We start from the raw sequence: 25,852 nt of genomic DNA, 5'->3' as shown, positions 1-25,852 counted from the left end.
TTTGAAGGAATTGTTGTTTTTCAGTAATGGCTGACTTTTCATGCCCCCATTTGGTGTTTTCTTGGCAAAGATACAGGAGTGGTTTTTATCCAGCTCATTTTCCAGATGAAGAACTGAGACAAACAGGGTTAAGTGACTTATCCAGGTCAGATAGCTAGTAAGTGTCTGAGGCTGGATTTGAACTCAGGAAGATGAGTTAGGGCTGACACTGTATCCACGGAGCCTACTAGCTACCCCTAGAGTCAGAAGGACCTGAGTTCATATCCAGTCTCAGACATTTACTAGCTGTGTGGCCCTGGACAAGTTACTTAACCCTGTTTGCCCCAGTTTCCTCATTTGCAAAATGAACCGGAGAAGGAAATAGCAAACTACTCTACTATTTTTGCCAAGAAAACCCGGAGAGTCAGACACAACTGAAATGACTGAACAACAACTACTCTTGAATTTCACCCTTGTCCGATTGCTAATCATCGCATGCCAAACTTCAGGCCTGGATTATTCTTTCTCTTTATGCATCCTTTGCTCCTACACATGCATTGCTGAACAGAACTGGAGGAAGTCACACAGCCATGCTGACTAGGTACATCATAAATTTATATTCTCTAATTTCAACTGAATCTTAACTGCAGCAAGACAGTCCTTTGTTCCCTCTCTAATTGATTCCATATCTCATTCTCCACAGAAGCTATTTCAGACCTTGTCTTCTGTCCTTAAGCCTCCCTAACCTCCCATACCTCTCTCAGCTGAATATTTCACTTTTTACTTTACTGAAAAAAACTGAAGCCTTTCTTCTTTCCCTGAATCTGACAGTGAGGTAGCCCTTGTCGCCAAGGTCAGCCCGTCTACTTGTGTCCTTGAGCCCATCTCTTTTCGTCTTTTCTATACAACTGAAATCTCAGTCATTCCCCCATCCCCTTAACCTTAAAAGAAACAGTCTTCACTAGACCTGACCATTCCCTTAGGTTATCCTTCTATATCTAGTTTCTCAGTAAAACTCTTAGAATTAACTATGCTGATTATATCCTCTTCCTCTCTTCCCGCTCATTTCTTACCCTTTGGAAATTTGTTTTCTTACCTTATAACTCAACTGAAACTACTATCTCCCAAATTACTAGCAACAGTCTCTTAATTGTCAAATCTTATAGTCTTTCCTGGGGCAGCTAGGTGGCACAGTGGATAGAGTGCCTGGGCTGGAATCAGGAAGACTCATTTTCCTCAATTCAAATGAGGCCTCATGCACTTACAAGCTGTTTGACCCTGGGCAAGTCACTTAATTCTGTTTTCCTCAGTTTCCTCATCTGTAAATGAGCTAGAGAAGGAAATGCCAAACCATTCCGGTATCTTTGCCAAGAAAACCCCAAATAAGGTCTCAAAGAATCGGACGTGACTGACATGACTGAACAGCAATAGTCTTTCCTTAGTTCCCATCCTTCTTGATCCAGCACTGGACTTCAGGTTAGAAGATCTGAGTGCAAGTTCTTGTTCTACTACTTAATAGTTCTTTTAAAAAAACTTTTAATAATGCTTTGTAAATTTTTTATATAACTCTAACTTGTCTGTGACTTCTCACATAAAACTCTCCCTGGTAACCAGAGGTATGCTGGTAAATCTTTAATAACCAGTTCTCCAGAAAAAAATGTGCTTATGACACACTTTTAAATTTAATGTATATTATTAGCATTTTCTCCATCACTTTCTTGAGTTTAGACAGTCAACAAGACAATACATAAAACTGATTACAGTATGATACAATAAAATACACATTTTTAAAGTATTTACTACATGCCAGGCCCTGTGCTAAGCACTGGGTATACAAATAGGAAAAAGAAAGGCAGGCCCTGCCTTCAAGGAGCTTACAATCTGTTGAGGGAAGACAACTCACAAAAGGATGTGGGAAAGTGGAGGTGGGGGGTGAGGACCCCAGAGGATACCTGGCATGGGGGCACAATGTCCGTGGAGTTGAGACCAAGCAGAGCTGCAGATGGAAGGTGGAGCATGAGCTGCCAAGTCTAGATCCGGCCCTCTATAAATGGAAGCTTTGGGTGGAGTTTAGTGCTCCACCCTCCGGCCCTGCAGTCAGAGGGGAGAGAAGGCTGAGGCAGCTGGGAAGGTGAATTAAAGAGCGTGATGAGGAGATTATAGCGTTTATAGATTTTCCAATGTGGGAATGCTTAGGCTGAAAATTTAACTATCACTGGTTGGAGCTGACTCCAGCACACTTTTGCTTGTAACAAGTAAGTACAATTGTTGACATTAATTTTTGTATCACTCACTAGTATTGTCTCCTTAGGCAAGTTATTTACTTCTCAGTTTGTTTTCTTATCTATAAAATGAGGGAATTGGACTAGATGATCTCTAAGGTCTTTTCTAGCTCCTCGAATTCTATCCCCTTAGGGTGTTAAAGGTTGCTAATTTCAGCTAGTTTAGAAATCATTTGTATTACTGTGTTCCCAAGGCTAATCTGATTCCAGCCAAAACACTAGTAAAGAACCAACTTGGGCAAACCATGTTCTAAGGACCTTGAAGATTGGTTTAGATAGGTTGATTTAGAGTCTTCATCTCAAGTGCAACCTTTTCTCTCTCCCAGATCTTTGGAGATTCAGAATTATTGTTTGGTGGATCTTGAATGGTCTCAGGGTGTCTCAGAATATGAACTACAACCCAGGGTCTATAGGGTAGCAAGTTTGTACACATGGTGAGGATGCTACATTTAAAATAATTTCCTTAGGAGATTCTACTGCTAAACCTATACTGCAGAGCATATACAAAATGAGTACAAGGTGATGGGGGGGTGGTCAGGAAGGGCTTCATGTAGAAGGTATTACTTGAGTCATATCTTAAAAAGATACCAGTAATTCTAAGAGGCAGGGGTCAAGAGAAAGTGCATTTCAGGGATGGGGGGGGGGCAGTAAGTGATTCAGTATCCTTGTATTATCATTGCCTAGGATAAAGGCACAGATGGCATGGTTTTCCAATTTGCATATGATACAAAACTGGGAAGATTAATTAGTAAAATATAAGAAGGTCTGGATCCAGACATCTTGACAGGCTAAAACATTGGTCTGAATCTAAAAAATGAAGTTTAACAGGGATAAATGTAAAATCTTCTACCGTGGTTCAAAAATCAACTATATAAGTACAAGACAAGGAAGACACGACTGTACAGCAATTCATCTGAAATAGGCCTGGGTTTTTTTTTTTTTGAATACTTCAAGCTCAATATAAGTCAGCAATACAGTATTGCTTTCAGTTTTATGGGGTGTTCAAGAGGACTGGCATCTCTGGTGTGAGGGCTTGCTGAGTCCTTTCAGGGCTGCCTATCCACTCTTGGTGTCCACCTCCATCCAACTCTCACCTCTGGTTTCCAGAAGCCATAGCACATGCAGTGGCATACTCTGATAAAACTGTTTTGGCAGATAGGCTAGACCAGTTTGAGGGTAACCGACAGGCCTCAAACATGTTGGTGATTTCAGGGATTATCTACCCCAAGCTTGTGAAGACTTCCCTCATTGGAATGAGTGGATAAGAACAGTTTGTTCCAGTGGCCATGGAGGTGGCTGACATAGGTACTGTAGAACTCTTAGAGCTTGGTCAAACATTGAAGATGCCAAGGTCATCCACTGCACCCTGGGCTATTGTCGGTCGTCATGACTTTTGTCTTGCCGTTGGACTTTGGTGATTCTGGAAAAGAGTGAGGCTGGTGACTTTGTGCAACTCTGCTTCACTTCAGTGCAGTTCATGTGCAAGTCAGGACATCATCCTGTGTTGTCATTGTCCTCTCTGAAAATGAAAGATGAGCAGCAGCAATTCGCCTTCAGTAGAACTAAAACAAACTTAGGAGGAGTAATTGAGGAGTAATGAGGTGACTCTTTTTTTGGTCTACATTTGTGATTTCATCAGTGCAAGGACCTCCCAGTGAAGAACTTCTACCAGTGCAGATTGTAAATGCCCCGGGCCCTGAGTGATTAAATTATTTGGCCAGGTTCACATAGGATTTGTCATTGGTGAGACGTGATCCAGTTCCCAGTCCACTGCATCACTGCCTTAATGAGGGGATGCTCACATTTTACTCTGTTTTTGGGTCAAAACACATGGAGTATTTTGCTTCATTCAGAAGTACATTGATAAACTGGAGATTATCCAGAGGATGACAGCTAGGATGGTGAAGGATCATGAGGGTCCTTAGGGGGAGCGTGAGAGTTATCTTCAAGTATTCGGAGAACTGTCACGTAGGAAGAAAGATTAGACTTGCTCTGCTCCAAATAGAAAGAGTAGAAGTGATATGTGGAACCCATAAAGACATAAATTTTGTCTTGATGTAAGAAAAATTTCCTAACAATAAGAGCTCTACAAAAGTGCATTTGACTGCCTTCAGAATCAGTGGGTTCACCACTCCTTAGATCTAGGCTGGGGTAACCAAGTTATCAGATGAAGGGCATCCTTTTTCCTGTGTGGGTTTGACTAGGTGTCCCCTGAAGTCCCTTCCACCTCTGAAATTACATACTTTTTCTAGGTCAAGGATGGAGAGAGATTATTCAGTAGGAATGAGTGGTCAATAGTATCAGAAGCTGCTCAATGGAAGTAAGAGGGGAGGGGATCACAGACATATGTAGAAGAGTAGGCCATGGCAAAAAGAAAAGCCGTCCCTTTGTTGGAAACTGAAACAAAGGAGGATAAAATGGGGGATGTGTAGAGGGAGTTTTAGTTGTAGAATAGGAGCAAGAAGGAGCTCGTGACAGATGGTTCTTTTTGTTATTGAAGGAGGGGGGTGAATGGTAGGGGGAAGTTGTGGTAGGAGGCTTGGAAGAGCTGTGTAGGTGGAGGGATTGTTAATCAGAGAAGAATAAAAGTATTTCCATGCTGCAATGAGGGCCCAGTTGAAATTAGAGATCACAAATTTGGAGTGGAGATGAAGTGGATGGTGAGGATGGTTGTGACTTTAAAGGAGGGGAGAAGGTAGATGTAGGGGTAATGCAGAGTTGGAGTCACATGAACATGCCAGAGTGGGTGATGGACAATGGGTTTAGGAATTCAAGGACAGAGGACAATGTAGAGTTGAGCTGGCTAACTATAGGGTTAGAACTGCAAAGAGAGGAAAATGAGATTTTCAGCAGTGCTGAAGAACTCTGAGAACAGGGAAGTGTGAAGTGTCTTCCTAGCTTAACTGTTTCTGTTGGGTGCACAACCATCTTTCTAGTCACCTAGGTTGGCAGTCTTGGAGTCGTCCTCCACTCTTCTGTCTTTCTCACCTCTTATGTCCACTTGATTGCCAGCTCCTATCTCTTTTGCCTTCAGTACATCTCTTCATTGGTCTCCTTCTTTCTACAGCCATTCTAGTTCAAGCTCTTATCTCTTTCCTGGACTATCACAATAGACTTTTAATTGGTCTCCTATCTAGTCTTTCTCCTTTCTCATCTGGCCTTCGTAGAGTAACTAAATTGACAATCCTGAAGCACAGATCCAACCTGTTACTTCCATACTCAAGAATCTGTAGCTTCCTATTTTTTTTTTAAGATCAAGTACAGACTCATCAGCAGCATTTAAAGTCCATCATAATTTGACTTATGGCCTATCTTCTTGGGTTTATTGTACATAACTGTTCTTCATGCCTTCGTTCTAGTCAGACTTGTCCTTTATATTACATTGCATAATTCTCTCCTGGAATAAATCACCTCCTCTTTTATTACCAACAGAATTCCTAGCTTCTTTCAAAGCGCAGTTCAAGTGCTACCTCCTGCACTCTGACACCAGTGCCTTTTCTAAGTAAAAGTACCTCTCTCCCCCAATTATTTTGTTCTCATTTTACATCTATTTTATATTTACTTCTTTGGGTTCATGTTGTTTCCAACCCCCCTGCCCTCAGTAGAATGTAAACTTCTTAAGAGCTGGGACTTCTTTTTTCTTTTCTTTGTATCTTCACCACATAGCACAGTACATAGGGTTATAGATCTTGAGTTGGAAGTGACCTCAAGGACCATCTAGTCCAACCCCTTTATTTTATTTATTGGTGAGGAAACTGGGGCCCAGAGAGTTTAAGGGACTTGGGTACCACAGTTCTGTCATAGCAGGTACTTAACAAAAGCTTGTGGAATAAATGAGTTACAGGCTTAGGAGAAGTGAGGTGGAGATGGAAGAATAGGAGATTGTGGAAAGAGGAATTCCAGAGTTTTGGGTCTTGAAGTTGGGACAGTTACGGGTGAGAGTCACTGCAGGGGTGCTCCCCAAAATCTCTGTGCATGGTGGAGGTAGAATTAAAGTATATTTTTGAGAGCTGAGGAAGCTGAGTTGGAAGGTGAAGTTGTACATTGTATACATTGAAGTCCTTAAGTATGAGGACAAGGGCTGGAGTAGAAGAGAAGATTGTGAGCCCTGAATATTAAGAACAAGAAGGAAATGATCTTGGGGATGGTAAATAACTGCAACCAGATGATATAGAAGAATAGAATGAGCCTCAAAGGGGGAGGGTGTGCTGAGTGATGAGGGCAGAAGGTGAGTATGCTTGCTCCTCCTAATGGCCCACTGTCTAAGGGTACATGAAAGATGGTCTTTCTAGTCTATGAACAAAAAGATAAAGTGCGAGAACAAAGATGAAAAGAACTTTATTAACAATAGAAGAGGAAAAATTTAATTTTTCATCGTATTTTGTAGGCACATATTCATCCATTTTTATTTCTGCTGTAAGATCATTTTGGTTTCTACACTACTTTTATGTTTCCATTCCTGTGGAAACTAGCCTGTGTCTTCATTTACCGATGAATGACCTTCTAGATGGCACAGTGGATAAAATACTGGACTTGGAAGTCAGGAAGACTGAAGTTCCAAAACCATACTAGACCCTGGCAAGTCTCACCTTCAGTTTCTTCATGTGTAAAGTGGGGATAATAATAGCACCCACCTCCCAGAGTTGTTTTAAGGATTAAATGAAATAGCATGTGTAAAGTGCTTTGTAACCTTGAAGTGCTATATAGCTAGCTAGCTATTATTCCTACTTAATAGTATCAGCTGTACTAAAAATTAATCCATAAATATTATGTCTTGCAAATTATCTTTGAAGACATCAAGCCTGGAGCTCAGAAGCAATCATAGTGAGGTTTGAAGGCTATTAGAGTGTGCCTTAAAGATATGGCTTTGGGAGGCAGAGCCAAGATGGTGCAGAAAAGGCAGAGACTCACCTGAGGTTTCCCAAATTCCCCTCCCAAAAACTTTAAATAATGCCTCAAAATGAATTCCAGAGTGGCAGAACCCACAAAAGGATGGGGTGAAACAATTTTCTAGCCCAAGACAACTTAGAAGGTTGGCAGCAAATGTCTGTTGCACCAGGGTGAGAGAAGAGTGCAGTCTAGCTCAGGCATTGCCCCCAGAAAGACAGTAGCAGGCCTTGGGGGGGGCAGTTGAATTTGCAGCAGTGGATTTTAGAGCCCTCAGCCCACAGACAGTAAGGGATTTGGACAACTGGTCAGAAGGAGATTACAGGGGTCCCTTTGCTGGCACTAAGTGTGGGACTCTATTGCATTGCCCCTGTGTGGATCCGGGTTGCAGTTCCAGGGTGAGGAGTAGCATTAGTATACCAGAGCTTGCTGAGCAGGAGAACAGAGAACCTGGTCACAGTTCAAGGGTGGAAAAGAGTGCTTGTGGTCCCTCACAGACCAGAGTACAGGCCAGGAGAGTAGTAAACACACCTCTCCTTAGATCATGCAACCTTGGAAGAACTGAAAACTTGCAAACCCTCCACCCAGAACTAGCTCTGAAAACAGCTGCACAAAAGAAGCTTGGGATAGTGCCCCTTCCATTCTAAGAGAAGCACCCAATTTAAACATAAAATAAAGTCAAGAAATAGGCTGGAAAAATGAGCAAACAACAAAAAAAGGGCCTGTCCATAGAAAGTTACTGTGGTGATAGGGAAGATCAAAGCACAAACTCGGAAGAAGACAGCAAGGTCAAAACTACTACATCCAAAGCCTCAGAGAAAAATGTGAATTAGTCTCAGATTCAAAAAGAATTCTTTGGAAGAGTTCAAAAAGGAATTTCAGGATCAAATAGGTAGAGGAAAAATTGGGAAAAGAAATGAGAGCGATGCAAGAAAATCATGAAAAGAATCAATAGCATGGTAAAGGAGTCACAAAAAATAATGAAGAAAATCACACCTTAAAAAACAGAATAGGCCAAATGGTAAAAGAGGCACAAAAATCCACTGAAGAGAACTCCTTAAAAAGAAGAATTGGCCACCTGGAAAAAGATGTGCAAAAATTCACTGAAGAAAAGAATTCCTTAAAAAGTAGAATTGGGCAGATGGGAAAGGTGGTACAAAAAGCACACTGAAGAAAATAATTCCTTAAAAATTAGAGTTGAGGAAGGAAAAGCTAATGACTCCATGAGACATCAAGAAACAATAAAACAAAAGGAAAAATGAAAAAAAAATCAAAGAAAATGTGGAATATCTCATTGGAAAAAACAATTGACCTGAAAAATAGAACAAGGAGTGATAATTTAAGAATTATTAGACTACCTGAAAGCCACAATAAAAAAAGGAGCCAAAGACATGATCTTGCAAGACATTATCAAGGAAAACTGCCCCAATATTTTAGATCTAGAGAGTTAAGTAGAAGTTAAAAGAATCTACCAGTTATCCCCTGAAAGATATCTCAAAATGAAAACTCCTAGGACTATTATAGCCAAATTCCAGAACTCCTAGGTCAAGGAGAAAATATTGCAAGCAGCCAGAAAGAACTAATTCAAATATCATGAAGTTACGGTCAGAGTAACATAAGATTAGTAGTTTCTACATTAAAGAGCTTGCAATATGATATTCTGGAGTGCAAAGGAGCTAGGATTACAACCAAGAATAACCTACCCAGCAAAAATGAGTATAAATCTTCAGTGTTGAACAAATCGATATTTAATCAGATAGAGGACTTTCAAGCAGTTCTGATGGAAAGACCAGAGCTGAATAGAAAATTTGACTTTCAGATATAAGACTCAAGAGAAATATAAAAAGGTAAACAGGAAAGAGAAATTTTAAGGAATTCAGTAAGGTTAAAGTCCAGCTGTGGGGGCTATAGGTTCCCCACCCCTGGGTTAAACTGTTTGAATTCCTATTATTGTTATTGTTTGTCCTTCTCAAAGAGGACCAATGACATTGGATTTAAGTGAGGCAGGGCTGCGCAGCGTCATTAACCTCACTCTCTCCTCCGGAGTCACCTGAGGCCAGTGGCAAGACATAAGTTGGGAAAACTGGAGATGACCCCAGATGTAGTGGAGACCTTGGCCTTTTTGAGCTGAGGTTTTTCCCAGGTCTCAGTTTGTCTGAGGCAATACCTATTCAATGATTTAAAGGTAGGTAAGAGATGATGCAAAAGATGGCTTAGTTTGCCTACTCAAAAAAAAATTCATCTGAGAGGGGAAGACCTTCAAGGTTTCTATGGGAAGATGATACATGTCACTCCTAAGAACTTTTTCATTATCATGGTAGTTAGAAAGAGTTTACATAGAGGGGTATGGGTGTGAGTTAAATATGATGTAGTGATATCTAAAAAAATAAAATTAAGGGATGAAAAAGGAGTGCACTGGGAGAAGGAGAAAGGGGGAAGTAGAATGTGGTGAATTATCTCACATAAAAGGTATGAAGGAGGGGAAGAGGGTTATGTGGCTCAAAGAGGGAATAACATACATACTTAGTTGGGTATAGAAATCTATCTTTTCCTACAGGAAGGTAGGAGGGGAAGGTGATGAGAAGGGTGGGGTGCTGATAGTAGGAAGGGTAGATTAGGGGAGATGGCAGTAAGAAGCAAAACATTTTTGAGGATAAATAGGTAGAGAGAGAAAGAGAGAGAGGGAAAGATAAATGGGGAAAAATAGGATGGAGGGAAATATACAGTAATCATAACTGTGAAAAAAATTTTTATGGCAGTTTCTCTGACAAAGTCCTCATTTCTCAAATATATGAATTGAGTCAAATTTATAAAAATAAGAGCCATTCCCCAATTGATGAATGGTCAAAGGATATGAACAGGCAGTTTTCAGATGAAGTAAACAAAAATACAGTCATTTGAAAAAATGCTCAGGGCAGCAAGGTGGCACAGTGAGTAGAGCACCGGCCCTGGAGTCAGGAGGACCTGAGTTCAAATCCGGTCTCAGACACTTGACACACTTACTAGGTGTATGACTTTGGGCAAGTCACTTAACCCCAATTGCCCTACCTTCCCTCCTCCAAAAAAAAATTAAGTAAAAGAAAAAAAAGAAAAAGTGCTTGAAATCACTATTAATTAGAGAAATGCAAATCAGAACAACTCTGAGATGCCACACACACTTATCAGATTGGCTAATATGACAGAAAAAGAAAATGACAAATGTTGGAGGATGTGGGAACATTGCAACACTAATGCATTGTTGGTGGAGTTGTGAACTGATTCAACCATTCTGGAAAGCATTTTGGAACTATGCCCAAAGAACTGTAAAACCATGCATATCTTTTGATCCAGCAATACCACTACCAGGTCTGTTCCCAAAGAGGTAAAAAACAAAAAGGAAAAGGACATATGTGTACAAAAATATTTATAGCAGCTCTTTTGTATGGCGGCAAAGAATTGGAAATTGAGGAAATGTTGGAGAGTGGCTATACAAGTTGTGGTATATAATTGTGATGGAATGCTATTGTATTATGAGAAGGGACAAGTTATGATGCGCTCAGAAAAACCTGGAAAGACTTAACAAGAACTGATGCAAAGTGAAATGAGCAGAACTAGGAGAACATTGTACACAGTAACAACGATATTATAGGATGATCTTCGGTGAATGACTTAGCTGTATAGTCTCAGCAATGCTATGATCCAAGACAGAATTGAAGGACTTATGATGAAAAAATGCTATCCATCTTAGAGAAAGAACTGATGGAGTCTGAGTGCAGATTGAAGCATATTAAAAAAACACTTTATTTTTCTTGTTTTTTTTGGGGGGGGTCTGTTTTCTTTCATAATATGACTAATATGGAAATATATTTTGCATGTCTGCACATATATAACATATGTCAAATTGCTTGCCTTCTCAATGAGGGAGAAGGAGAAAGAGGAAGAGAATTTGGAACTTGAAATTTTAAAAAATGGATGTTAAAAGTTGTTTTTACATGTAATTGGGAAAGATGAAATATTAAATAAAAAAGAAATGACCTGATTAAAAATAAAGTTAGATTAAATTAAAAATTGAAAATGTAATTCAGAGTGCTATTGGGTTAGCAAATTTTTTTCCATTTATAATAAGTTCATTTAAAAGGTTTGAGAGGTTTTTAAACACAGATTTCTTATTTCGCTGGAAATTGTTTACCACTGCTCAATTATTTATATTAAGTTGTACTTTATGTTGAGTTGTATGTTAGTGGTTATTATATCTTTTGGTAGGTAATGGAGGCATTAAATTTACTATTCAGAGTATATTACTACAGTATGACTCCCATTGCAAAGTTGCACAATTTGTTTTACTGTTGTTTATTTTTATCAGTGATGAGAATAAGTGATGTTTATTTTCATCTTGATTTATTTTCAGATTGTTTCCCTGGACTATCTTGTTTTAATGTTAATTTGTGTTTTTCTTTTATTTATTTATTTTTAGTTTTCAACATTCACTTTTATAAAATGTTCTGTTTTAAATTTCCATCCCCTTTTACCCCCTCCTCAAGACAGCAAGGTTATACATATACAATCTTACTAAACATATTTCCACATTAGTCATGTTGTGAAAGAAGAATTAGAACAAAAGGGAAGAACCACAAGAAAGAAAAAACAAAAAGAGAAAATATTATGTTTCTATCTGCATTCAGACTCCATAGCTCTTTCTCTGGATGTGGATAGCACTTTCTATCATGAGTCTTTTGGAATTGTCTTAGATCACTGCATTGCTGAGAAGACCTAAGTCTATCAAAGCTGGTCATGGCACAATGTTGCTGTTACTTTGTACAATGTCCTCCTGGTTTTTGCTCACTTCACTCAGCATCAGTTCATGTAAGTCTTTCCAGGTTTTTCTGAAATCTACCTGCTCATCATTTCTTATAGAACAATGTGTTTATTCCATTACATTCATATACCGCAACTTGTTTAGCCATTCCCCAATTGTGCATCCCCTTAATTTCCAGTTCTTTGCCACCACAAAAAGAGCTGCTATAAATATTTTTGTGTATGTGAGTCCTTTTCCCTTTTTTATGATCTCTCTGGGATACAGACCTAGCAGTGGTATGGGTGCTGGGTATGCGCAGTTTAATAGCCCTTTGGGCATAGTTCCAAATTGCTCTCTAGAATGGTTGGATCAGTTTACAACTCCACCAACAATGCATTAGTGTTCCAGTTTTCCCACATCTTCCTCAACATTTATCATTTTTCTGTTTTGTTGTGTTAGCCAATCTGATAGGTGTAAGGTGGTAACTCGGAGTTGTTTTAATTTGCATTTCTGTAATCAGTAATGGTTTAGAGCATTTTTTCACATGACTATAGATAGCTTTCGTTTCTTCATCTGAAAACTGTTCATATCCTTTGACCATTTATTAATTGGGGAATGACTTGCATTCTTAATAATTTGACTCAATTTTCTACATATTTTAGAAATGAGGCCTTTATCAGAGACATTGGCTGCAAAAATTGTTTCCCAACTTCCTGTTTCCCTTCTAATCTTGGTTGCATTGGTTTTGTTCATGCAAAAACTTTTAAATTTAATGTAATCAAAAAGAAGCTTGATGGGGTACTGTAATGATCAGAATGTGGGACTGGAATCAGGAAGACCTGGGGTTAAAATCTTTCCTCTTGATGCCTACTAGTTGCCTGGTGGAGAATTTAAAATGACCCAATATTTCTGAGCTCTAGGTAACTCTTAAATTTGATATATTGGTTGTTTGAATTAGACAAAAACATTTTCTAGAGTATTTGAATATGTCACAAAGATTTATTTAATGCAAAGTTTTATTTTTTTAATTAACAAATCTTTTTTCTTCCTCCTTGTTGACTTGTTTCAGTCATATCTGACTCTTTGTGACTGCATTTTGGGTTTTCTTGGCAATGATAAATGAAGAAAATGGAGTGATTTGCCATTTCCTTCTCCAGCTCATTTTACAGATGAGGAACTGAGGCAGACAGGGCTAAGTGACTTGCCCAGGATTATACAGCTAGTAAATGTCTGAGGCTGGATTTGAATTTAGGTTCTCCTGACTCTAGGGCTGGTGCTCTATCCACTGTGCCGCCTAGCTGGTCTTTTTCCCTCCTACCCCCACCCTGCTGTGAAGGAAAAAAAAATGTGCAGAGACAAGCAAGACAAATTCCCTCATTGGGTGGTTTCAAAAATTAGTTTTGTTACCCCTGAGTCCATTTCCTCTCTGTTAAGAGGTTGGTAGAAAGTTTCCTCAGTTATTTGAAATCATGGAAGGTCATTTCATTGATCTAAGTTCTTACATCTTTAAAAGTTATTCATAAACCATTGTCCTGGTTCTGCTCTTTTTATTCCTCATCAGTTAACAAAAGTCTTCAAAATTGTTTTTATAATATTGATATTATAAATCGTTTTGGTTCTTCTTACTTTAATCTGTCAATTCATACAGGTCTTCCTATGTCTCTTTTAAATTACCTGTTCTTCATTTCTTACATAAAATAATACTGTTACATTTGTTTAGCAAAAAAATTCTAGTAGAACTGTGCTTTTAGAAGTTTTGCAGATTTTAACACGCATCAAGTCTTATAAAATAAATGTTAATTTTTTTTAAGGTTCGACAGGAATTGCTAGAAGAATATGAACAAGTTAAGAGTATTGTCAATACCTTAGAAAGTTTTAAGATAGACAAGCCCCCAGATTTTCCTGTGTCATATCAAGATGAACCATTCCGAGATCCTGCGGTTTGGCCTCCTCCTGTTCCAGCAGAGCACAGGTAGCCTATGGATCCTTCATTCTATACTCTTCTGATTTGTGTTATGATTAATGACTGCTTTTAAGGATGAAAAAGATATATGTCTGAAAAAAGAATGCAGTAATGCTTTTTGTTTTTATTGTTAGCAAAAATGCTTTTTTGTCCGCTATTCCATTTATACATATATGTATATGTGTGTATATACATATATATGTATATATATTTATCAAAAACTATTACATATAGTTTGCTGATTTTAAAAAGATCCTGGTGAGAAGGTGTGTTAATCATGTAAAAGTGTTGTATCATTCATATTGCATACTTTTATAGATAATCCTTTTGTGAAGGCAAATTTTGCTTTGAGTATAGTCACCTAGCCTTATTTCACCTATATTTATGTGATAAAGAACTATGTTGAGACAATTTCCTTATCTGATTATCTGACTTTGAGTACTGCCTCTTTTTTTTTTTTGTCTTAGAGATCCTCAGCCATAAGGTTCATATGTTATGGAATAAGCAGGACAGATTCTTCAAAGAACAGTGATAAGGCAGCCTGAAAAAAATCACTTAATAAATGCCATTCTTTTTTTTTCATAGATTTTTATAAAGTATCTTTCAAATGCCTTGATGCAACCCAGACCTAATGTGTCTGTGGCATTCCTCAATCTGCTGGTCTAGTGACCCTATCAAAAAAGGAAATTCTATCAGATTGGTGTGACTTAATCTTAATAAGCTCATAATATCATTTTTTTCTCTAACTGTTCAAAAACCATCCCTTTATTTTTTAAATTCAGTTTTATTTTCGGTTCCATACTCTCTCCCTCTCCCAGCACCCTCCCCCATCCATTGAGGAAGCAAGAAATATAAAACTCATTACAGATATGAAGTCATACAAAATAAATTTCTGTATTAGCATATTCAGGAAAAAATAAGAAAAAGAAACAAAATATGCTACAATTTGTAATCTGAGTCAATCAGCTGTCCATCTAGAGGTGGATAGCATGTTTTATCATGAATTCTTTGGAATTGTGGTGGGTTATTGTATTGATCAGAGTTGCTAAGTCTTTCATAGTGGATTATCTTTACAGTATTGCTGTTAACATGTACATTTTTCTTCTGGTTCTGTTTACTTCACTCTGCATCAGTTCGTACAAGTCTTCCTAGGTTTTTCTGAAACCATCTCCTTCATCATTTCTTACAACCCAACAGTATTCCATCACAATCATATAACAGCTTTTTCAACCATTCTGCAATTGATGGATATCTCCTCAGTTTCCAATTCTTTGCCACCACAAAAAAGCTGCTGGAAATATTCTTTAACATATGGGTCATCCCTTTAATAATGGCTTCTCCACTTTTTTAACCAGAGATTTATATCAAGCCTACCAGTCTATGGATTAAAGCATCTGCCTTTCCCCCCTTTTAAAAAATTGGGACATTTTCTTACCTCCAGTTGCTTGGAACCTGTCCCATTCACCTCATTTTCTCTTAGGGTCACCAGTGTTCCACAGTCACACCTCCAAGTTCTTTCATTACACTGGAATGTAGTTTGTTCAGGCCAAGGTGCTTAGAATTCCTTTCTGGGTACCATTTTCTCAGTTACCTTGGTTTTCAAATTTTGTGAGGTATTTTCATTTTGTTTTTATCAGTCTGAAGGTTATTCTCCTTGGTAGATGAAACAGAAGCAAAATTGGAGTGGAATATTTCTGTTCCTCTTTCTCTCTCTCCCTTTTTTTTTTTTTTTGCATAGTCCATTTTCATTTCAGCTATAGCAAGCAGAGGTTTGGTATGTTCTTTTTCCCTCCAACATAACTCAAACCCAAACCAAACAGGCCCTTTTTCATTGTCCTATTTCTGATGTTTCCTTGTGGCATGAGAGTGACCCTGGGTTCCTGCAGGCTGTGCCAGTAGAACACAAGCTCTAACCGATCTTACATGCTCAGACTTTGAACACAGTCCTGGAGACTTCTGAGTGTGCTGTCTAAGAACTGACTTAGCTGAGAGCAGAGAGGTTCGTAGGTTGGCTTCTGGGTGGTAAATTGTGTGTGTAGCCCCTGTATGCTTCCATAGTTGTGGTGGTAGAATTATGGAAAAGTGAGAAGGGGCTGCTAAAAATAATATTTTTTTGTTGATCTATAAACATTTTTTTAGTTGTAGAGACTCTGAATGTGACATCTTTGTTCAATGACCGTTGAATTGATATACTTTAGGGAGAACTAAACGGTAGCAACCGTAACAGACAGAAGGAAATTGTAGCCATTTGGGAGGCTTGCTCCTAGGCTGTCCTTGGAAAAGGGAACAAAGAAATTGGTGGAGTTGTTCTTATTGTAGAACAAGAAGCATCAGTTCATAGGATGCATGGTCATCTTAACCTGTAGTACTCATGGAAATCATAGACAAGAAGGCGCTATGAAGATAATCACAAGTAATATACCAATATCTACTACAGAGGATAAAGTAGAAAAAGTCTGCTAACAGTTTGACAAGATCCTTCAAATCAAGTCGACACATACTTTTTTCTTTTAAAAAACATTTTGTTAATACCTTTTGTATTCTTGCATTACAGTCATTTCCCATGATATCATCTTCCTTAATTGAACTCTCCCTTGTAACCCAAAAAACCAGGTAAATAAAGCGTACTGCCAAAGTGATGACATTCAACAGTGTTTAAACTTGGTAACTTTGACTAGAAAACTGGCATAGAGGAAATGGTGGAAAGTATTTTGGAACTTTTTCAGGTTTGAGAAATAAATGAGGTCAACTTGATAGTTTCTCCAGTTCAGTCATTTTTCATTCGTGTCTAACTCTTCGGGATTTTCTTGGCAAAGATACTGGAGTGGTTTGCCATTTCCTTTTCCAGCTCATTTTACAGATGAGGAAATTGAGGTAAACAGTTAAGTGACTTACCTTGGGTCACACAGTATGTAAGTGTCTGAGGCCAGAGTCTTCCTGACTCCAGGCCCAGCATTCTATCCATTGCATTCCCCCTACCCCAGTTGCCATAGCTTCTCACCTATGTATTATAAAGACTTTCTTTCAGAAAAGAGTTGAAAGATTGTGGACATGGTAAACACCAAACAACCTCATGAATAATAAAATGGACTTTATGTTAATAGAAACAATGGTTACTGATTAAAGCATTATATCTGAAGCAGATACTTGAGGGGAGTTAGATTATCAGCTGGTTCAGGAGAAAGTAAAAATCAGCATTGAATTAAAAGAAAGGCTAGCATATGAAGAAGATTCTGTGAACAGTTGCTATAGATTGAATGTGATTTGTTAAACTGCTCCCTAATTGGGAATAGCAAGAAATGGAGTAAGACAAAAATATTGATTACCACCATTTCCTGAAAAAGTGCCATAAGGAAGAGGTCAAATCAGCTGAGAAGGCACCACAGCCAGGAATTTCCTTATCACAGTGCCCACTGCAGAGAGATGGAAGCTAAGGGCGATACTGATTTATAATGCAAATTCATTTGAAAAGCACTTCAGAAGAAGGTGATAACAGATTATGCATAGTATTTCTTTATATAACAAGAAAAAAAGAGGGAGAGCAAAAATAAGTCTAAAGAACTTGATCTGAGACCCAAATGAAATACATCATATCAAGAACACTTGTAAATAAAACTGACAGGTTAATTAGTAGATGCTAAATGGATCAAAGTCGTTAGTGTTTTTTTAATCATCTGTTTTCATGATCAGTGACAGGAGCTACCACATTTGAACTCTAGCATTTCATTCTTATATGAAGAAGCAGAAATGGCTCTCAGAAAGTTGGGAGGAGTGCCTGGACCATGCCAAGCTTATATGGAGTAAATTTGTTCTGGAGGCGGCATGACCTTTAAAGAATCAAGGGGTCTTGTTACAAGATACCTCAGAGAGTGGAGAAGATACCAAAAGAAGACAAAACCATGAATGTCAGTAACTGACATTCTATAATATATAAAATATTATATAACATATACATCATAAATATGTATTATATGTCATAGATAAAATATACCTATTTTCTTGTCTTTATGAAAATGATCCTACATTAAGGGGTATCCTTAATGAAAATGTTGAAAGGTAACAGGCAGATTTCAACACCCATTCTCCATATCAGTCTACTTCTTTGAAGACACACAGCTGACTGGTATACAACTCATACATGATCCTACCATGTTCATTGTTTGTTGATTACCTACCCCTTCCAAAAAACAAATAAAAAATTAAATCAGTGGAGTAAAATGTAGCTTTGAATGCTTGCTTCCAAAAAGGAATCTCTTTTGAATGTGTGTGTGTGTGTGTGTGTGTGTGTGTGTGTGTGTGTATCATATATATATAAATTCCTTGGTAAATAGTCATGCAGATAACTTTTTAGTGGTTCATTGATTATTTATGTCAGTCAGGGCTTAAAACAGAAATATGGGTTTGCCAAAGATATTTACTATCATCGTGGAGGTTGTCCTATAGAAGCCGTAAATGGAAGACCAATTCTCTATAGGTGTCAAGGGTCTCCAGATGTCTATGTTTACAGATGACATATTATTTAATGTTACAGTGCTTTTTTGGTGGGATAAGTGATTACTCAAAAGATAATTGACCTAATAATCCATATTAAAAAAACTAAATGGATAAAAATGCTTTTTGCCTTGATTATGAAATGCAGCTGAATGGCTGATTCACTGTATCTGTATGTCAGTGTGTATATTTGGGAAAGGCACTGAAGATGGGCAGGGAGTTGAGCCTAGAATTGAATAGGAAGAAGATACCAGATTTGATTTTGTTTTTGTAAATTGGGCAGTGTTTTTAATGATGCCAAGCTGCCCTTTGGTATAAAGACCTGCCTTTTCATCATAAATGTTCTGTGATTATAGATCTTGGAACATCAGTTTTTGATGCCTTACTGGTGCAAGTGACCTGTAGCATATTTTCGGTAATAACCCACATGCAAGAAGTAGGAAGTACAAAACTGGAAGAGGGAGAAGATAGCCACATGGAATGAGAGAGATGGCAGATGTGTAACCTTGGTACTCCATTAGTAGGTGCCCTGAAAAAGTAAGACCTTAAAGGAAGGCTCGATCCTATTCTTAAAAGATTTTATCCCTCTTTTGTATCTATTTTCACTCATATGTATGCTCTCACGTCCATATTTTGGGTTTGTCCTTTTGAAACCTGACTCGTTGATGAACTTTCTGTGTAGCTGTATCGATTGGTCTTTTAGACCATTTTCCCCCCATTTTTTTTTTCCTCCTTGGAATTGATTACAGCTCCATCACCAGAGTTTAATTTGTGAGCACCTTTCATCTTTCTTGAGCCAACAGTATTTTTTAGGACTCTGTGTCCTGTTTAGTCTCTGAATTCTTTGAAATGAAGTTTAAAAGAGCTGCTATAAATATATTTATAGCCATAGGTCCTTTTCCTTTTTCTTTCATCTCTTTGGGATTCAGACCTAGTGGTGGTGTTGCTGAATCAAAGGTGTGCACGTTTTGGGTTTTTTTTTTTGACAAAGTTCCAAATTGTTCTCCAGACTGGTTGGCTCAGTTCACAATTTCACCAACAGTGCATCAGTGTTCCAGTTTTCCCATATCCTCTCCAACATTTATCAATTTCTTTTTCTATCATATTAAACAACCTGATAAATGTAAGGTTAAGAACCTTAAAGTTGTTTAAATTTGCATTTCTGTAATCAGTAGAGATTTGCAGCATTTTTTAATATGATTATTGATAGCTTTGATTTCTTCTGAATACTGCTTGTTCATATCCTTTGACCATTTATCAATTAGGGCACATCTAAAGACTTGGGAAAAAAATTCTGTGTTTATTCAGATCAGTAAAATAGTAAATGAGAGTAAATATTCATGACTTGAAGTGAGTTTTTTACATTCAATTATAGGCTTTAGGTCCTATTTTAATTCTTTATTTACACTTTTCCCCCCTTAATTTCTGGTTGGATTATCTAGATGGCAAAAAACATGACAAAATATTACCCCCAATGAAATCTATAATTTTTTTTTCCTATTTAGAAACTGACTTTTAAACTCTGTCTTATGTTGTGGGCATTATCCATTCAAAGTGGCATTGCTCTAATGCCAGACGTAGAACACAATGCATTGTCAAAGAACTCACAGGAGAGAAACATTGAGCCCTAGGGGAAAAAAGCCCAGTAGATAAGAATCTTATGGAGAAATATTGAGCAGGGAGCTGGTAGAGACAAACATTGGGAAAATTGTGCTGGAAACCCAATTCCTTCTTTTCTGCAGTGTATTGATTTGAAGGCTGCTTCTTTGACAGAAGTCTGTTTCCTTTTGACTTCTAGAATTGTGGAAGCACAGGGTGCCATCCATGAGACCAACTCCTTTTCTTGTTTAGCATTTCAGTAGAGGCCGAATATGTACAATGTATTTCATCACTACTTGATTGCAGAAAATGCCAACAGGTTTGGTTTCTTAATAGTCTTATCTCTTCATTATCCAAGCACTCATTTTTTTTAACTTTTGGCTCCAAGCACAGCTTGGGAAGAGGTAATAAGGAGCTGCTAGAGTTGATTGGTTAGGGAAATAACATGGTCAGACCTGTGCTTTTGAAATAAAATTTTGGTGGCTGATGGGGACTGTAGTGGGGAGAGATTTGAAGCAGGGACATTAACCATTAGACTGCTGCAGTGGTCCAGGTGTGAGGTGATAAGGGTCTGTATCAGGGTGGTGGTAGTATCAGATGAGAGAAGAGGGCTTACATGAGAGATGTTACACAGGTAAAATCAACAGGCCTTGCCAACAGATAGGATATGGGTGGTGGTGCAGAGAGAGTGAGGAGTCAAGGATGATACCTAGGTTGTGATCCTGGGGGACTGGGTGGATGGTGGTAGGAATGTTAGGAAGAAGGGAGGGTTTGGGGGGAAAGATAACAAATTCAGTTCTGGACATGTTGAGTTTAAGTTGTCCTGCTTAAGATGTCTAAGAGGCAGTTGTAAATGCAAGATTGGAAAACAGATGTTAAGTCTGGGTAAGTAGATTTGAGAATCATTATCATAGAGATGATAATTGAATCCATGGGATTTCATGAGATTACCAAGCAGAATGGTATAAAAGGAAAAAAGAACAGAGCTCAGGGCAAAGCCAAAGCCCCAAATTAGTGGGCTTGACCTAGATAAAGATTTATTATAGGAGAACTGAGGAGTAGTCAGATATGTAGGAAGAGAGCAGTGACCTGAAAACCTATCAAGGAGTAGAGGGTGAGTGACAGTGTCACAGGCTTCAGAGAGGTCAAGAAGGATGAGGACTGAGGAAAGGCCATTGTCTTCCCCTTTCCCTTCCTTTTCCCCCTTCCCCCTTTCTTTTTCTCCTTTCTCTATTCCCTCTTTCCAAGTGATGGCAAGAACAAGAGTAGCTGTGTGTAGCTGAAGTGGAGTGCACGAATAGGTCATTGGAAACGAGCGGTTTGAAGAAATGGGAGATTGGGATGTTTGAGGGAGTAATAAAATGCATATTGAAATTCCCTAGTAATGAGGACAGGAATTGGGTCTGAAAGACTGTGAGCCAGCCATTGAGCTTATTCAGGAAAGAAGGAACATGTCCTGGAGGTTGGTAGACAACAGCTACCAGAATTTTGATTGGGTGAACCTTAAAGGAGGAGATGACACTGAGCGATGATGTTAGAAAGTCTGGAAGTGGCTATGAGGAGCAAGGAGTATTGCTTGACTTGATCTTGACCAGAGAATTGGGGGAAATGAGTGAAAGTATAGCCAGTGCTGGAAAGGATGGCCGTGGAGACTGTGTCATCAGGAGGGAGCCGAGTCTCAGAGCTTGAGCAAAGGAGTAGGAAAAGAAAAGATTTCAGGTGAAAGCCGTTTGTTTCTGATAGAGCAAGTATTCCAGAGAACACAGTGGGAGGAATGGGTGGTTTGAGAGTACCACAGTGGTGGGAATGGGATGGGAATAAGGGATCAGTCGGAGAGTGGAAGAATAAAGTCCAAATAATGATAGTTGGGAATTCAGGATCTCTGGTGTGGAGAAAGTATGACCTGGTAGGAATTTGTTAATCTAGATTAGCTAACTAGATCTAATTTACTTTATTTTTTATTTGCTAAAGTTTGTTTATTGGGTTACATTTAGGTTCATAAGAAAGATACTTTGTTTACATCATGTTTTTAAACGACAGTTTTGCTAATTTAACCCTTAACTCCCTCTTCCCTTGTGCCCATAAAAAATAACTTAACTGAAACAGCTACATTTCATAGGGATATTTTACGAGTTTAAGAATCAGACTTTTTATTTTTCCATTTTTGTTGGACTTTAAAGTGAATCGTTTCCCTTTGGTACTCTAAAATTGGTGGGTAACACCATTTCCATTTTTGGAATTGGAAAGCTTTATTGACAGTTATTCTGAGTTACAGTTTTCCAAAGAAAAATTTAATTTCCTCTGAAGGTACACTTGAGCTTTGCATGATTGTGGCCCACTGCTTAACAAATTAGTAAGAGTTCAAGACCTGTTTAATATGTTCTGCTGAGCAAAGTAAGTCCAAAGAAAGACCCACCCATTTCTCCAAAAAAGTTTCCATTGAAATTCAGAATGTTTTCTACATAAACTACATTTTGAATGCATTCTTTGAGGTCACATTTAAATTTTTTTTTACAATTCTCATTTAGTTATGTAGGCAGATGTAATTTTCTTCAATCACATAATCCAATCCTTTTACATTGTCAGCATCTTCTAGGATCCATGGAACATAGTTAAAAATGGCAGTTTTTATTTTTCAAGACTAGAAAAATCTGGTCCACCTTCACTGTAGTTTCCTGAAATTTCTGCTCCACTGAAGTCAAAACCAGGGTTTTCTTTTTGAAATCTCTCCAGGGTAGTTTCCTTTCCATTTGGTCCTGTACCCAAGGATCACCTGCATATTCAGTTTCTAAGAGAGAGGTCCAACAATTTGCTGCATCTCTCTTTGTCTTGGTAAGAACTATGCGGACCATGTTTCTGTCCTGTAATGTCCACGTTCCCTCATCATTGTAGAATCAAAGAGTTTGCCCTTCAGGATCTCCTGGCCTTGCACGGCTAGCTCCACATGCAGGCCGCACTGGATCTCTTGAGCACAAGTGCCCCGTGGCACCTGGACCTCGATAAACACTTCCTCTAGGGTCTGGTACCACTGGCCCCAGGGCGTCCCACAAGGCACCACCCCACTTGGCTCTTCAAACGGGGCAGACATGCTTCCCTCGGATCCCAGTGACCCTTTCTCTAATTTACTTTAAATTGTTGAAATCCCTTATATTCATTAGATGGTTATTTTAAAAACATGTTAAAGGCCTCTAATTGTCAGTTTACCATAACTTTGCAGATAGATTCTACCCCAAGCTATTAGATTTTTACAAGTGCATGTAGTACTCACTACCTTTATTAAAAATGGTTTGGGGAGGGAGAATTCTGGGAAGATGGCAGAGTAGGCCAGAGAATTCCAAGCTCTCCAGATTTCCCCCACAAGCAAGACAAAATAGCACCTCAGGGCAAACATAGAATGGTAAAAATAAATAAGAGTTGAGGCAGAAAAGTAGTCCTAGGATAACTGGAGAATAGAAAAAAAATCCCAGGACTGGGGTTTGGTTCCTGTGTAAACACCTCCAGGCTAGTTCTGCTGAAACAGCAAGCTGTGAGCCCTGGGGCTAACTGGGTTGGGAGGTAGCTTCTGCCCCAGCCTCAGAAATTTTCAGCTCCCAGACAGTGTGGGTAGCCAGGCATCTGAGCAGAGGAAGACTGAAGGAACCTCTGCTGATAAGGTTTGCCAGGTCCAGCTGTGCTGCCGAGAAGCGGCCCTAGGCGAGAAGGAACCAGCATACCCTGGGAATGCAGAAGCAGTGGAGCACGGATACTGCTGGCTATGGACACTTATAGGAGGGCAGAGTTCTTGGTTTTGGTTCCAGGCCAGAGGGGAGAACTGGAGGAGGACTTGAGGCCAGATGCACCGTCCCTCATACCTCAGGACTAGAGGTGATTACATCAAGTTACTATATAAAACAAAAACAAAGATAAAAATAAATGAGCAGGCAAAGGAAAAATAGCCCACCCGTAGCAAGTTACTACAGGAATAGAGAAGAGTGGCTTTCCTCTTCAGAGGAGGATACCGAAGCAAAAAAAGCCTCTCTTACCTGAAAGAGTAATGTCAAATGGTCACCTGCCCCAAAAGAATTCATAGAAGAACTTAAAAAAGACTTTAAAAATCAAATGAGAGAGATGGAGGAAAAATAAAAAAAGAACAATCTAAGGAAAACAAGAAAATCATGAAAAGAAAGTTCACCAACTAGAATTGGAGATCCAGAATCTTAAGGAAGAAAATGACTCCTTGAAAATTAGAACTGGACAAGGGGAAGCCAGCGAAGTTTTAAGAGACCAAGAAATAATAAAACAAAATATTAAAAATAAAAAATAGAAGAGAATGTGAAACATTTCATAAGAAAAACAGTTGATCTAGAGAACAGACCAAGAAGAAAAAACAAAAATTATTGGACTACCTGAAAGCTATAATCAAAAAAATTATCTTGAGTAATATAGTTATACCAGAAATAATTAAAGAAAATTGTCCTGAAGTTTTAGAACAAGAGGGGGAAGTAGAAATAGAAAAAAATATGCCAGTCACCACCTGAAAGAGAGCCCATGGGGAAAACCTACAGAAATATCACAGCCAAATTTTGAAACCCCATGCACAAGGAGAAAATCTTATGAGAAACAAGGAAGAAAACCAATTTACATATGGCAGCGCCACAATTGGAATCACACAGGACCTAGCAGTGGCTATACTAAAAGACCACAGGTCTTGAAACACTTTATATTGAAGAACAAAGGAACTGGGGTTACAGCCAAAAATATACCCAGCAAAGTTAAGCATAATCCTAAATGAAAAAAATGGACATTCAGTAAATTGCTAGACTTTCAGGACTTTTTTGAAAAAAGACTTGAACTTGATAGAAAATTTGTCATATAAGATCCAAGAGAAATATAAGGTAAACATCAAAGAGTAATTACAAGGGACTCAATAAGGACAGACTGTTTACTTTTTGTGTGCAACAACACAACAAAGAGTTTGGAGTCCGAGCCCGAAATCAGAAAAGGGATTTATTATTCTTTCTCATGAGAAAGGATGTCACCCAAGTGGTAGAGGTTGGGGGTGCTTTAATTATATTTTACATTTATTCAGTCTGAATAAATGGGTATGTCCCCTGAACAGAGTACAGGAGAGTACAAAGGACTCCGATGGACGCCAGTCCTTTTATTGACCCCCCTCCCCATGAATCTCCTGCCAGGCTTGTCATTGGCCAGACACAACTCCCTGAGTGCCTTCCTCAGGCCCTCGTCAAATGGCTCATTTAAGCATGTGTATGTATAAGCCTCTAACCTTTCACCCCACCGACCAGAGGCCTGGTTTCTGCTACATCAGAGCTCTGTTACCTGACTTACATTCTGCTAAAGCTGGGGTGGGGGGGAGAGGGATACTTTCAACTCTGTGGAAACAAAACTGCTCCCCTGTTTCTTATACTTTTTATATGAGGAAATGTAAACTGTCTCCAAGATTGTAATTAGTAATTGGGTAGTTAAAAAGAAAATTTGGGGTAGAGCTGAGTATGATGGGATTTTAAAAAGTAATACTATCTAGGAAAAGGTAAAAGGAATAATCATACAAATGAAGTGCAAGAGGAAGAACTGACACAGAGGAATTAGATGGGGGAGGAAGGCTGGTAGTTCTGGAACCCTACTCTCATCAGGAATGAGTTAAAGAGGGAGCAGTACATATATATCTAGAAGGGTATAAACGTCTTCTGAATTCAGAAAGAAATAAAAGGCTAAGGGGATGGGGGGAATTTTTAGAGGCAACCCTACTCAGATCTGGGTTAAAGAGAGAACAATATATACATTTAGAAAGGAATAAAATCTTCTAAACTTATAAAGAAATAAGAGGGTGAGGGAATAGGATAAGGGGAGGTATAGAAGGGAATCTAGATTAATGGG

General features: G+C 38.6%; 1 protein-coding gene and 1 pseudogene across 2 annotated transcripts in view; one reads left to right on the top strand and one right to left on the bottom strand.

Annotated features, from left to right (window-relative positions):
• The window catches only part of KATNAL1 (katanin catalytic subunit A1 like 1), a 79,027-nt gene that overhangs the window by 17,128 nt on the left and 36,047 nt on the right, over positions 1–25,852 (top strand). For both annotated transcript variants that reach the window (XM_036746928.1, XM_036746927.1), the window contains exon 3: positions 13,734–13,894. In XM_036746928.1, coding sequence (XP_036602823.1) covers positions 13,734–13,894 — 161 coding nt within the window. The remainder of the gene's footprint in view (positions 1–13,733; positions 13,895–25,852) is intronic.
• On the bottom strand, positions 22,604–23,084 carry LOC118839459 (annotated as a pseudogene).

This window comes from Trichosurus vulpecula, chromosome 2 (genome assembly GCF_011100635.1).
Source record: "Trichosurus vulpecula isolate mTriVul1 chromosome 2, mTriVul1.pri, whole genome shotgun sequence".
Classification (NCBI taxonomy): Eukaryota; Metazoa; Chordata; class Mammalia; order Diprotodontia; family Phalangeridae; genus Trichosurus; species Trichosurus vulpecula.
This window is presented reverse-complemented; position numbering and strand designations above follow the sequence as displayed.